Genomic DNA, 13529 nt, shown 5'->3' with positions numbered 1-13529 from the left:
AATAATTATATTAAACAAAGTATATTTAAAACAAAGGTAATAAAAACATATTGCCTCTTATTTCACTACATTTTATTATTTTCTCTGCTCATGAGGCTATGTACATCTGTAAAATCTGGGTGGTTCATTCATGCTCATATCTTCACAACCTGGCATTCAGTGATGGTAAATTGGTAGCTTGAATTAGCCATAGTGAGAATATTTACAACACAGAAATCAGCAAGTCATACAAATCAAGGATTTTTTTTCCCTCCTTGTAGAGCCACTTGTTAAACTGTTCCGGCACACCAGTGAGTCCATTTGATTAAATGAGGGGCCAGAACCCAGGGAACAGTCATGAATCCCCTAGGCCATTTGTTACCTGCTATCAGCCAATAAATCCATAAGGTGGCAGGCTGAACAAAAACATCAAAGCAATTGGGGAAGAAAAACCTCATAGGGAGTTGAACACAAAAGTGATTCTGAGATAGTAAGAATAAGACAAGAAAAATGTATATGCATCAACAGAGTCTTTTCATAGTTTTCTTAAACTGTGTTCTGGAATTTTAGTCCATAACTATGTACAACAAAGACAAGAAGCATGGGTCAAGATAATGTGATACTTAGGGAAGTATAATATTCTTGCGATAAGGTGGGCAATCTTAAAACCCCCTCAACACACACATTGCCCATCCACTCTTGCTCCCCAACAACTGCACCGTCCCCTCCCCATGAAAAAGGACACTAGAGGCTATCACAGTACTCTGCCTTGTAGCTACTGACTTTCAGAATAACTTCTTACAATATAACCCAAAGGGTTACAAAAAGGAAAAAAAAATACAGCATAGTGCTTATATGCATAAGCTTTGGAGTCAGACAGAACTGGGTTTAAACCTCATTAATCTTAACATGTGGATGAGGAAGATGATCTTCCTCTTACAGGTCATAGTGAGGATTAGATAAATGCCACTTAAAAAGTGTATGCAGCAACAGCACATAGTGTGACTTCAAAGAATATTAGCTAGTATTATTATTGCTTTATCAAGCTCCAGACCCTGAGTTGGGGATTTTTTCCATGTTCTCTTCTTCTCTGGTGCTATCCCTCTCTCCTTCCCTGTCTTCTCCAGGCCAACACACACTGTCAGCTCAAAGATATGGCTGACTTATCAAAAATGCGAGGGCATGTCAAAGTAATAAGTCTACCTAGTTGTGATAAATTGCAGACTCATATTACACAGTGGGCTTGGCATATTTTGAAAGCATTAAATAGTCCCTTTGAGGGTCTTTCTTGTCTCCTCCTTCAATTCTATAGCTCTCTTCTTTTGGTCCCAACTCCTGGGGTTGAAGAGCTCCTTGTTCCTTCCCTCTCAAGTCCTGAATTGAGCTAGTTGCTATCCTTTCTGTGGGCACAGTCCTTTCACTTGGGACCCCAGCATTATTGCTGTTGGTTTCTCATTGAAATTGCACCACCTGCATTATAATAACCTAGGATACCTTTCTGAAAACGCAGATTTCTGGACCATACCTGTATCTTTAACAAGCTTGCTAGGTAATTATTACAGGTCCTAAACTTTGAGAGCCACTGAGTGGGCCCTAAAACAGCTAACTTTAATTATTTAATTCATTCATTTATTTATCAAGCAATTGCTAGGCATTTGCTGTGTGCAAGGCACTAGACTAGGAGCTATAGAGAGAGAGAAAGCAGGGCCGGTCCCTGCTTATGGGGTTGGCTGTCACAGACACAGCTTCTCACTTTCATCATATTCCAGCCCAGCCCAAGGTCTCAGGTAGAAGTCGCCCTTCCTGCCTTTCCTTTGTATGTTGCCAGAAATCCCCAGACCCTGGGCTTCAGAGCAGAAAGTTCTAACAATCACCAACTCTGACTCCATCCACAGTCCAAAAAGCACTACATTTTTCTGCCTTCAGGTGTCATTGTCATACCAGTAATTGCTGAAAGTCTCACCCTTGTTTTCAGTTCCAGTGAGCCTCCATTTTTAAAGCTAGCCCTTCCTCTTTAAGAATGCATTATTTTGGGCTGGGGGGCAGTGGCTCACACCTGTACTCTGAGCACTTTGGGAGGCCGAGGAGGGCGGATCACTAGAGGTCAGGAGTTTGAGACCAGCCTGGCCAACATGGTGAAACCCTGTCTCTACCAAAAATACAAAAATTAACCCAGCATGGTGGTGGGCGCCTATAATCCCAGCTACTCAGGAGGCTGAGGCAGGAGAATCAATTGAACCTGGGAGGCAGTGGTTGCAGTGAGCAGAGATCATGCCATTGCACTCCAGCCTCGGTGACAAGAGCAAAACTCCGTCTCAAACAAAAAAAAGAGAGAGAGAGAGAGAGAGAGAAAAGAAGAAAAAAAAAAAGAATGCATTATTCTGAGGAAAAAAACCTTCCCCAACAGCCCTGGGGAAATCCTGATGAGCTCTGAATAAGAATTAGCAAAACTTCAAAACTCCACATTTCTATTTTTTATATTAAAAACATCCAGTCCCTTTGGGGAAAAAGAGGTCCTCTCTCAATGAAAACGACTTCAAGAAAAATTGACTACTTACTACCTGTGACATTTCACAAGTTTTATTTATTTATTTATTTATTTATTTTTGAGCAAAGTCTCACTCTGTCACCCAGGCTGGAGTGCAATCACCCGATCTTGGCTCACTGCAACCTCCACTTCCCGGGTTCAAATGATTCTCCTGCCTCAGCCTCCCAAGTAGCTGGAACTACAGGTTTGCACCACCACGCCCAACTCATTTTTGTATTTTTAGTAGAGACAGGGTTTTACCATCTTGGCCAGGCCGATCTCGAACTCTTGACCTCAAGTGATCCTCCCGCCTCAGCCTTCCAAAGTGCTGGGATTACAGACGTGAGCCACTGTGCCCGGCCACAAATTTTATTCTTTTAAGTCGGAGGTAGTATAATAACAAAGAAAGTTAAACGGTTTCAGTACCAGATTATCCCAACTTCTCTCATCTCTCCCTTTCATTTGTCTTCTTGTTTCACATGAAGCAATTTAACATATCATAAAGCAAAATAAGAATTATCACTTCAGAGAAAAAATCTAAATTGTAGATTTACATTTAACATTTTTTGAATACAACATATAATTCTTGCCTTCTTTGGAGCAGTTACTGAAAAGAAAACATGTTTCTTCCGTTTTCACAGAATATCTAAATACACAACCTCCATGAGTTCTGCCGAGGTGGAAAAAGCAGTGCAGATGGCCTTGCAGGCCTGGAGTAGCGCCATCCCTCTGAACTTTGTCAGAATAAACTCAGGAGAAGCGGATATTATGATATCTTTTGAAAATGGAGGTATTGTGGTACTTGGATTCCATCTACTAATTCAAAGGAGAGTTGTCCCAATACTGTTCCTTCTACATCTTTAATTCGAGTGATCACACAGTTCTCCTTCACACAGTGCTGTGATGGGCCAAGGCCAAGACCATGACAAAGCCATGATCTTCATCTGGCCGGAAAATAGAATCAAGAAAATAGGAGTTCTTAACATGTCCTGTCATCATCAGATACAGCTGTAGAGTAGATTCACTGTAACAAACTTTCATTATGACTTTGCCCCACTAGGGGACAAATTCTTGCAGATTTTGCTTTCCCATTAGCCACATGACCTCATCCATTCCCATGTTGGTGTTTATCACTTATATACCCCCTTCCATATTAGCCAAGAATATCCCACCACGAATCCTCACTGAAAGAAATACCTTCCACAGTGACCTTGATACAGCTTTCCCCCTGCAGCAATGGTTAGGAAAGTGTCATTCCTGTCTTGCCCACACTTGCAGACCATCTTTTGGGAGATGTGTGAGAGGTCTGCCTCCAACTTTCCCACTTCTTCTCCATTCTATTGCTCACCCTGGTAAGGAGTAGAGGCGTAAGTTTGCACAGGGATTGGTGAGAGCTCTGATCCCTTTTCAGAGAAGCAAGTCTAGGAAATAGATAAAAGGAGGGCCAAATGGCTCACTCTGATCCCTTTTCAGAGACGCAAGTCTAGGAAATAGATAAAGGGAGGGCCAAATGGCTCATGAAATTTCTTTTCCTTCTCAGCTTCGTAATAGTCAGGGTAAGTGAGAGCTACTACCTATTCCCCTCCTCAGATAACATTTCTAAGTGTCCTTGTCATTTCAAGTCCAGATCTTAATTTGAATCTGATGTCACTGGGGGGAAAACATGCTTAGGAGCTAGGAGAGAGAAGATCAAGCAAGTTCTGAGAATAGAGCCTTTAGAAATGGTCCTGGGTGTGACCTGGCCCAGGGCAGGTCCTATTCTCCCAAAGGACAAAGGCCACCCCTGGTGAAGTGGCAGGGAGGGCAGTGTGACTTGGGGTAGCTTTGAAGGCCAAGGAATGAATGTCTGGCTCTCTCTTGATCTTTCAAGTTTGTAGTCTGTCCCCTAATACACAAGCCAACACAGGGACTGTGCTAGTCTACTTAGTTGTGATGCCATTGCATGAAGTCCTCCGTGCATGCACCTGAGTAGACTGCATGTCACTGAAACCTGAGAAATGGCATACCAGAACTTTGTTCTGTCAGCTCAAAAACAAACAAACAAACAAACTAAAACTGGGTATCCTTATAAGGTTTTTTAAAGTGGTAAACTATAACCCTCATTTTGTTCTTCCTCCTCCTCTTCTATTACATTTGTAATGAATTGTTAATTAAAATAGATAATTAAACAAAAACATAAAAAAGCTTCAAAAGTTAGGATTTTATAAATACCTTTATGACTTTCGTAAGTTTTCCACATGAAAGTATGTCAAAATTACAGATAAATTTTTGACACTTTCTTAAACTGTATTGTGCTATAGAAACAAAAAGCACACACTTGTTCAATTCACTATCACTATCTCAGCTGAATCAAATTTGAAAGGTCATTCTGCCAACAGGTTCACATTCCAATCAGTGGAGTAGGTTTTTCCATTCCATGCCCCCCGGTTAGTTCTCCTTTTGTAATCCATGGCATGTGCAAAGTCCACAGTATCGTATGTGTCAGTTAACAGATGTTGTGATAGCAACAATAACCCAAAAAAGATGTTTTTTTATTTTTTATTTTTAACACTTACTATCTTTGCAGTATGAATTAGCCTCTTTTATTTTTCAATGGGCAGTTACTCATCGACAAGTGAACTTCCTATTATAACAGATAAATACTGAAAAGTAAATTTAAGTGTCAATGCTATTCAAAATGTCCATTTTCTGTAATATGATGTGCCCTCAAAATTGCTAGAAGGACTCAATCCTGTTGGCCTTTCTCCCCACTTGTTTAGATCATGGGGATTCCTATCCATTCGATGGGCCTCGGGGGACTCTAGCCCATGCATTTGCTCCTGGAGAAGGCCTGGGAGGAGATACACATTTCGACAATGCTGAGAAGTGGACTATGGGAACGAATGGTATATATGCACAATTCACCATAACCTGGAAAATATTGTACCTTCTTCTGGGCTCCATCATGAAACCTTGAGGTTCAACGTCCCAAGCCACCCTTTAACTAGGGGGGCTGGCTAGGAAAAACAAGTAAGCCAAAAATCCAAAAGGGATCACATAAGGGAAAAAAATCCACCCCAAATTGTGTTGTAGACTTGTCCGATCTGTTTCATAGCATATCATCTGAAGAACTGGTCATCCCCTTATCAACGCACTGCTCTCGTTTCCTTCAACAACCTAGTATTTATGACTTCTTACTTGTTCTTGGAAATAGGCTACATTCAGAAATGACCCGAGAGAATCAGTACTGTCCTGAGAAGTGTGATGGGGATGGGAATAAAGGTTCCAGAATATCATACAGGTCATCTGGAAATCTTCAGTGTGAAAAATGTGGATCAAAAGGTGTAGGCTGTAATAGCAGGGAACTATTAAGGCATTTGTGGTCTAAATTTATGAATTATTCCCAAATATCATTGCCACTATTTGCTCCAAGGCTCTCCTTTATCAGTCTACCAAACATCACTGATGATGAGCAAAATGGATTGATGTGCATTTCCATCCTCCCCCACCTCCAACCCCCTTCTAGCCAAGAGGGGGAAAATTAAAGTCACCAAAGCTAAGTGCCAGAATAACCTACCAACCTTTGAATAATCCAGTTAGGAAAAGGAGATGAGTTAACTATGATGTGGGCATAAATTATCCTATAAAGATGGAAGATGGAGAAAACAAAAACCTGTGGTGATACTGTTTTTTTTCTCTCATATTGTCTAGGTTTTAATTTGTTTACCGTTGCTGCTCATGAATTTGGTCATGCCCTGGGCCTGGCCCATTCCACAGACCCATCAGCACTGATGTACCCAACTTATAAGTACCAGAATCCCTATGGATTCCACCTCCCCAAAGATGATGTAAAAGGGATCCAGGCATTATACGGTAAGATTATTACCTTCTTTGACCACTAACCCTGAAATTGGCAGGCATTCAGTTTCCAACTTAAAGAAAGTGCATTTTATCTGCATTGGTAAAGATCAATCTAGAAACCATAGCCCCAACTGTGACTTCTTGTGAAGAGCTCATTTGCCAGTTATAAATATGTGTGTGATGTGTGATTACATTTTACGCCTTTCCTTTAGAGCATATTAGTCCTGGATAGCCTTAAAAAATATGGTCATTTGTCTGTTTGTGTTTTTCCTTTGAGTGCAGGTTAGAATTTACACATTGGGAGAGGATGGATATAGTTTATAGTTCATATATGTGGTGCTTATCCATTTGCAGATAAGTGACCTTATCTCCCTAAAAATAGCAATCATGATTAAAATAACTCCACGCCCAGCCATGTAGCCAATCTGCAGTTTACAAAACAGGTTCATGTGTGTAGTCTTACACCAGCCTCACAACTAACCTGTGGGGTGTGAAGTGTTTTCCTCGTTTGACAGCTGAGAAAGCTGAGGTTCAAAGGCAGTAAGTATCCTAAGATAAGCTACCTCAAGTATTAGCATTCTTCTAAAAGGTAATGAGGGATTATTAGAAACTCTGTATCCAATTTTCCTTAAGGGAAAAACAAACAAATTAATCCATCAGAAGGAATCTTGAAACATCCTTAGACCTTGACAATTTTTCTTTAATGGATAAAAGGCAAAAAGATCTAGGAAATTGCTTTTCCCTTGAGCCCTGGAGACCTGGTTATTAGGCTTTTGCTTATCAGAGCCTCTCCCCATCTTCTCAGTGCCTAGAGAACCAGATCCCCCAGCACCTTCCTGGGGTGCTAGGAATCTGGCCCCAGGGGATCTGGGGGGTGGGAAGCCCAGAAATGGGCACACCATTCAAAATAGGTCAGATTTCACCTGAGGCACAAAAGGCAAATTTCATCCCAAGAAGCCTTCAGCCAGCTCTATCCATTTCCAGGAGGGGGAAAGCACCAGATCTGCCTGACCCCTGAGGGACAGGAAAAGCACCATGAATGTCACAAACTCAGCTCCAGAGCCTTGGTGGCAGCGCTCCAATGGGAAGCAATTTCTGTGGGCCACCGAGAAGGGCTGAACTCAAACACTTGCCTTTAGAGGTCCTTGTGCTCTGGAAAGTCACTGCCTTTGGATGGCCACTGTCACTCGGCCAGGAGACAAAGCACATATTTTGGCACAGCTATTATGACACAGGTGAATGAAATGTGAAAACATGGGTTTATGTTACAAGGGAGCATTCATATCACCCAGCCGATCGCTTGCCGCTGCTGACCCTCTCCAATTTCCAGCTTCGATCTTCTCCCAAAACCTTACCCCGCCTCTGATCTTCATCTTGCTGCTAACCCCTACTCCATCCCTGATCTCAAACTTCATCTGACCCTTATCAGAGGCCTGAACCTTTCCCTTCCCTGTGCCTCATTCCTTCCCTGACTCTTACCTGTGGTTATGACGAGGCCTCATCAAAGAGCAGGGACCCGCCAGAGGTGACAGTCCAAGCTGTGCAGACTCATTCTTCTGGAGCTAGGGCAAGGTCCTCAGAGATGCAGAGCAGGAGAGAAGACTCACTGACAGCTCTCGCAAGATTTGGGTCCATGTTTTCCAAGATGATCCACCAGAAGATACCTTTAAGTAACAAACACTTTCAGTGTACTTCAATTCCACAAGAATTCGCTCAGTTTTTCCTGGATGCCTAGTAAAAGACAAAAGCACAGGGCAGGATGCCAAGGAGTCTATGAAAATAATAGGAAAACACACAAGAAAATTTTCTTATTGAGAAAAAGATAACTTAATTACAAAGAAATGATCCATGCCAATTTCTAAATTACACTTCTAATCTGGAACACTTGTAGATATCAAAGAAGGTCTATAATAAAATAATGATCTTTAGAAGACTTATTATGTGCCAAGCACTCTGCTACCCACTTTACAGGAATTATTTAATTCTCACAACAACCTTCCGAGGTGAGTACTATTTTCATCCCTCCCTTTTAACAAGTGAGGAAGCTGAGGCTTAAAAAGTTAAATAATGTGCGGCAAATCACACAGCTCAGCAACCAGGAGAGCCAGGACTCAAACCCCGGTCCACCTGCCCTCAACAGCCATAGTCATGATCACATGTCCAGGGTGAAAGTGTACAACCTCCCCTGGGGCTCTATCTAGAACAGAAGTGTGTGAACTCCAAATTCCCGTTACCATTTTGACCAAGTCATTTTGAATCCTAGGACCTCGGAAACCTTTCCTGGGGAAGCCCATGGTGCCCCATGCCCCCCCTCACAAGCCATCCACCCCCGACCTCTGTGACTCCAGCTCATCCTTTGACGCAGTGACAATGCTGGGGAAGGAGCTCCTGCTCTTCAAGGGCCGGTAAGCCTCAGATACGCCACCGACTCTCGTTGGGCCTCATCTCCACTCCCAGACAAACGTCGTCCCACAGGTCCTTGTTGCTGCCGTGTATGAAGATCATGCAGAAACGCTGTCCTATGCAGCAGGAGGGTGGTAGGCAGGGGTCTTTGGGGGAGATAGAGAACTGCCACAACTACTGTTTGTGGTGCACCTACTGTGGTCTTGCTACTGTGCTAAGTGATGTCCATAAATGGACAATATTTATTCTAACCCTTTTCACTGTAGAGATTAGAACCCCTAATGTGCACATAAAGAAAGCAGATCAAAGAGAGCAAGTAAGTTACCCAAGGTGACTGAGAATGGCTGAGCTAGGATGAGTTAAATGGCTGAGCTAGGATACCAGCCTGAATTGATCTGATGTCCATTTTGTTTAACACTTTATCCCTAGTGAGGAGGGTGCATAGCAAATGCTCAATAAATACTTGGTGAATGAAGGTTGGCTAGCTGGATGGATGGACAGATAGGAGATTGGATAAAAGGATGGATGGATGGGATGGATGATCAGATGGATAGATAGGTGGGTGGATAATTCCAAGGCCAGCATTTTTCTGAAACTCCTCCTTTTCAATGCCTCTGGGCCTTTCACCCGTCAGGTAGCACAGAGAAGGCAGATCCCTATTCTCCCCCAACTCTGGCTTCTTGGGGAGTATGGCTGTTTTCTCCATGATGCTGGTTACTCTAATTACTTCTTCCCATGGAGGCAAAGAGAAACATAGCAACATTCACCCTTTGCTGGAGACAGAATTCAATCACACCAGAATAGGCAGAGGCATCTCAGGAGCATTCATGTGCGGCATTATTCCTTCTACTTCTTCACTATTGCAAAAGTGTTTATGGAGCCCATTGTGGTTTTCAAGCAGTGTAGTCTTTAGGGGTATAAAGATGTATTGATACTTGCCCCCCACCTTTACATACCCCTCAGATATATGACTCCAAAAGTCCTGCAAGATAGTGAGACATGAGCTCTAAAAGTTAGGCCCATGAAACAAAACAAGAAGCAAGTACCTGGGAAGATCTAGAGAGAGTTTCCCAAGGAAGTGACGTTTGAGAAATGTGATATTCCTTATCTTGTATGCTTTTGGGATATATTACTGAGCTACTATTATAAGAATACTTTTTGCTCCTTCTGCACAGAGAGAAAGTAACAAAGTAGTTTTAAAAAAGCAAAATTTACCCAGAATCCCACCACCTGGAGTGTATCAGTCTGTGGGACTGATACCCATCCATCCTTTTATCCAGTCTCCTATCTGTCCATCCGTCCAGCTAGCCAACCCTCATTCACCAAATATTTATTGAACATTTGCTATAAATATTCACTCACTAGGGATAAAGTGGACATCAGATCAATTCAGGCTGGTGTCCTAGCTTAGCCATTTAACTGTCACCTTGGGAAACTTACTTGCTCTCTTTGAACTGCTTTCTAATACCATAGACCAGGTAGCTTAGACAAGAGAAATTTATTCCTCACAGTTTTGGAGGGTAAGAAGTTCAAGATCAAGGTATCTGCAAGGTAAGTTTCACTCTGAGGCCTCTTTTCCTGGCTTGTAGGCAGCCGCCATCTTGCTGTGAGCTCACATGACCTCTTCGTGTACAGCAAAAGAGGGAGCAAGCTTTCCAGTTTCTCTTCTTATAAGTGCACCAGTCCCATCATGGGGCCCCTACCCTCATGACCTCATGAGTCAGGAACGTCCTCTTCCAGCACTAACCCTAACTACCTCCTGAAGGCCCCATCTCCAAATACCATCCCACTGGGGGGTTAAGGCTTCAACATAGGAATTTGGAGGGCACATAATGCAGAGCATTTCCATTGTTAACCATATTGTTGTGTGTCCCTCCAGACATTTTCTCTGGATAGAGAGCTAGATATTGTACATATGGGAGTGGGGTGCAATGATTTCCACAAAAATAGAATTTTACTAGTGGTGTTGATTTATAAAGTTTTTTCACTCACAAAATTTTATTTTTTCCTGTCAATGAATATTAATTCTCATCCTCAGATATAATCATTACTTATTCAATCAGTCCCATACTGGATTATTTCTAATTTTTAAAAACTAGAAACAGCTTGAAGTAAATCTTTGACAATGGACAGACATTCGCTTTTCAAACGCAAATTAGAGCCAGGCCTAGGAATCCAGGCTTTCACAGCAGAGTCAGTGGGATTAAGTTCTGGCCCTACCACTTACTGATGAGGTGATCCCCAGCAAGTAATACGCCAGACACATAGTGTCAATAAATGACAGTTACTATTCTTAAGAGTGGGAATCAAAAAATATTAAAATGGCAGGGAGGCTTATAAACAGCTTCAGGTATTTAGAGAACTCAATTGATTCTTTTGTGTTATTAATTTTCTGATGATTATTAATTTTTAAGACACTGACCATTGATGTTATTTTTCTTGAGTATTACCAAAAAGTACATCAAATGGAATTGGTAGGCAACAATCTAGAAATGGTAGACCAGGCAGGGCAGGAGGAGCTTGGAGCACAGATCTTAGTAACCTTGGCTTCATCTAAAGGATATCATTCAGGCTCCACTCTCCCAGACACTGAAATAGCATGTAGCACTCATTCAGTGATAAAGCAGTGAGTTGCTAGCCATCATGCAGGGTGTAGCTTATTCTTCTGGTAAATATCAGCGGTTGTAGTGGGGGCAAAGGAGACAGTGAAGTCAAAGATATGATACGATTTCATTCAATGACCACTGTTTTCTTAAAAAAGTAAAAAAAAAAAAAAAGCATTCTGTTTATCAAACTGTGAGCAGTTAGCAATTACTGATGATGACTTGAAGTCGATACATCTTTTGACATAGTCTTGATCATAAATACTGAGGGCAGTAACAGACTAGTAAGTGAGGCAGTGGTACAAGAGACGTCTAGAAACGAAAAATCAGCAGAGGGGCTACAGAAGGAGAGATGGTCTGCTACCATGTATGTATCTGCTTAGTCACCACCTTCTCATCTTCTTCCATTTCAGATTCAATGAGCTATTGGGGTAGGGCAGATGATTCCAAAGAACTAGCACAAGCTATAAGCAGGATGGGGAGTCAGGAGTGGTCCCTTCCAGCACTGGACCACTAACTCACCGTGGCACCTGGAGCTTCTCTTCCTTTTCTATAAATTGAGGGAGTTTTCTGTTACTAATAGTGACTTAAAAGTGTTCAGTACTTACTATGCAAAGTGTTCAGTACTTACTATGCAAAGTGTTCAGTACTTACTATGCAAAGCGTTCAGTACTTACTATGCAAAGTGTTCAGTACTTACTATGCAAAGTGTTCAGTGCTTACTATGCAAAGCACTACGTTATCACATTCTTACAATTCCCCTGTGAAGCCTGAAATATCATTCCTTTTACAAGTGATAGAAAGGATAAGCAACTTGTTCAAGAGTACACAGCTAGTAAAGGGTGGAGCTGGAATTCAAACCCAAACTAGCAAACTTCAGAGCCCATGCTCCTAACTACCTTGCTGTACTACCTCTTAAGATGCTGTCCAGAGCTGGAATCCCATGACTTTTTAGCTCTGATCCCCTACCAGCTGCCGCTAAAAGTCCCAGAGTGCTTGCTAAGCCTGGACAAAGAACAAAGAATTCTTTCAAGCCACAGTTATAATGGCAACCAGGGAGCCACTGATTATGAAAGAGCTCCCAGTCTGTTCTCTCCCACTCAACAGCCTGGAATTCCCCGTCACCAACAATAGTCTGTTGATGGGACATTTCAAGCTATGAGCATAATAACCACATGGTTTGTTTCCAAAGCAAGATGGAATGCAGTACCTTTTAAAGTAACCGTGAGATTGTCAGATATTCTCCATAGCGTGTAAACGTACATTCATACGTTCTGTGTGAAGGGAAATAAGCGTTAGCTATAATAAGTTGAAGAGTAGATAGATAGATAGATAGATAGATAGATAGATAGATAGATAGATAGATAGATAGACTTAATGAACATACACTTACTTTTTATAATAGGTGACAAAATTATTAAGGCTATATCAGATTTCCTCAGTCACTTAGGGAAAATAAGAGAGAAATGACTGGAATTCTAACCATACCAAAATTATATTTGCACCTATCATATTATGTTGGGTTTTGCCCAATATAATTTTAAGGGTAAAATCAAGAATATCACACCCAATCATCTATAAATCTTAGAGGTACAATAGATTTTACAAATAGAGTAAGCATAAAGGTCGATCATGTCCAAGTCCTTCAGTGTAGAGATAAGGAAAATAGGCACAGGTCTTTTAGCCCTAGCAGACCCTCCCATGAGACCCAGGTCTTCTGACTCCAATCCAGAGTCTATCCTAGCACTAATATAGAAAGCTTTCTGCCTATGAAATGGAACTAGCAAGAAAAACACTGAAATTTAACCTGAATGAACGTATGCCCATTGACTGTTACGCATTTGAGTTAGTAGGAAGAGCACTTTCAAGCTGTTCCTTTGCTTTCACGCCCCCTGCTTGCAGGTGGGGTAACTAGCCACAAAGAGGAGGATGTTCATAGACTATCTAGGTTTCCCAAGAATGTCTAATATGTTTCTTCATGTTTGTTTGTTTTTTTTTTCAAAATAGGATTTTATATATATTTTTTAATCTGTAACTAATTGTCAAATTTCAAAAGATGTTATGTATCTTAAATTAGAAGGCAAAGAAAAACATTTTTAAGGGTTATGCAAGTAGGAATTGGAGAAAACAATGGATATATTAATAAAAGGCATTCTAAGGACTCACCAGCGGGATTA

General features: G+C 41.5%; 1 protein-coding gene across 1 annotated transcript in view; it reads left to right on the top strand.

The window, feature by feature from the left end:
• MMP20 (matrix metallopeptidase 20) overlaps positions 1–13529 on the top strand; it is a 48780-nt gene that overhangs the window by 10153 nt on the left and 25098 nt on the right. The window contains exons 3-6 of the mRNA XM_011926628.1: positions 3148–3296; positions 5266–5391; positions 6197–6358; positions 8610–8751. Coding sequence (XP_011782018.1) covers positions 3148–3296; positions 5266–5391; positions 6197–6358; positions 8610–8751 — 579 coding nt within the window. The remainder of the gene's footprint in view (positions 1–3147; positions 3297–5265; positions 5392–6196; positions 6359–8609; positions 8752–13529) is intronic.

This window comes from Colobus angolensis, unplaced genomic scaffold, assembly GCF_000951035.1.
Source record: "Colobus angolensis palliatus isolate OR3802 unplaced genomic scaffold, Cang.pa_1.0 Scaffold7, whole genome shotgun sequence".
NCBI lineage: Eukaryota > Metazoa > Chordata > Mammalia > Primates > Cercopithecidae > Colobus > Colobus angolensis.
Note: the sequence above shows the minus strand (reverse complement) of the source record. Positions and strands in the feature narration are given on the sequence as shown.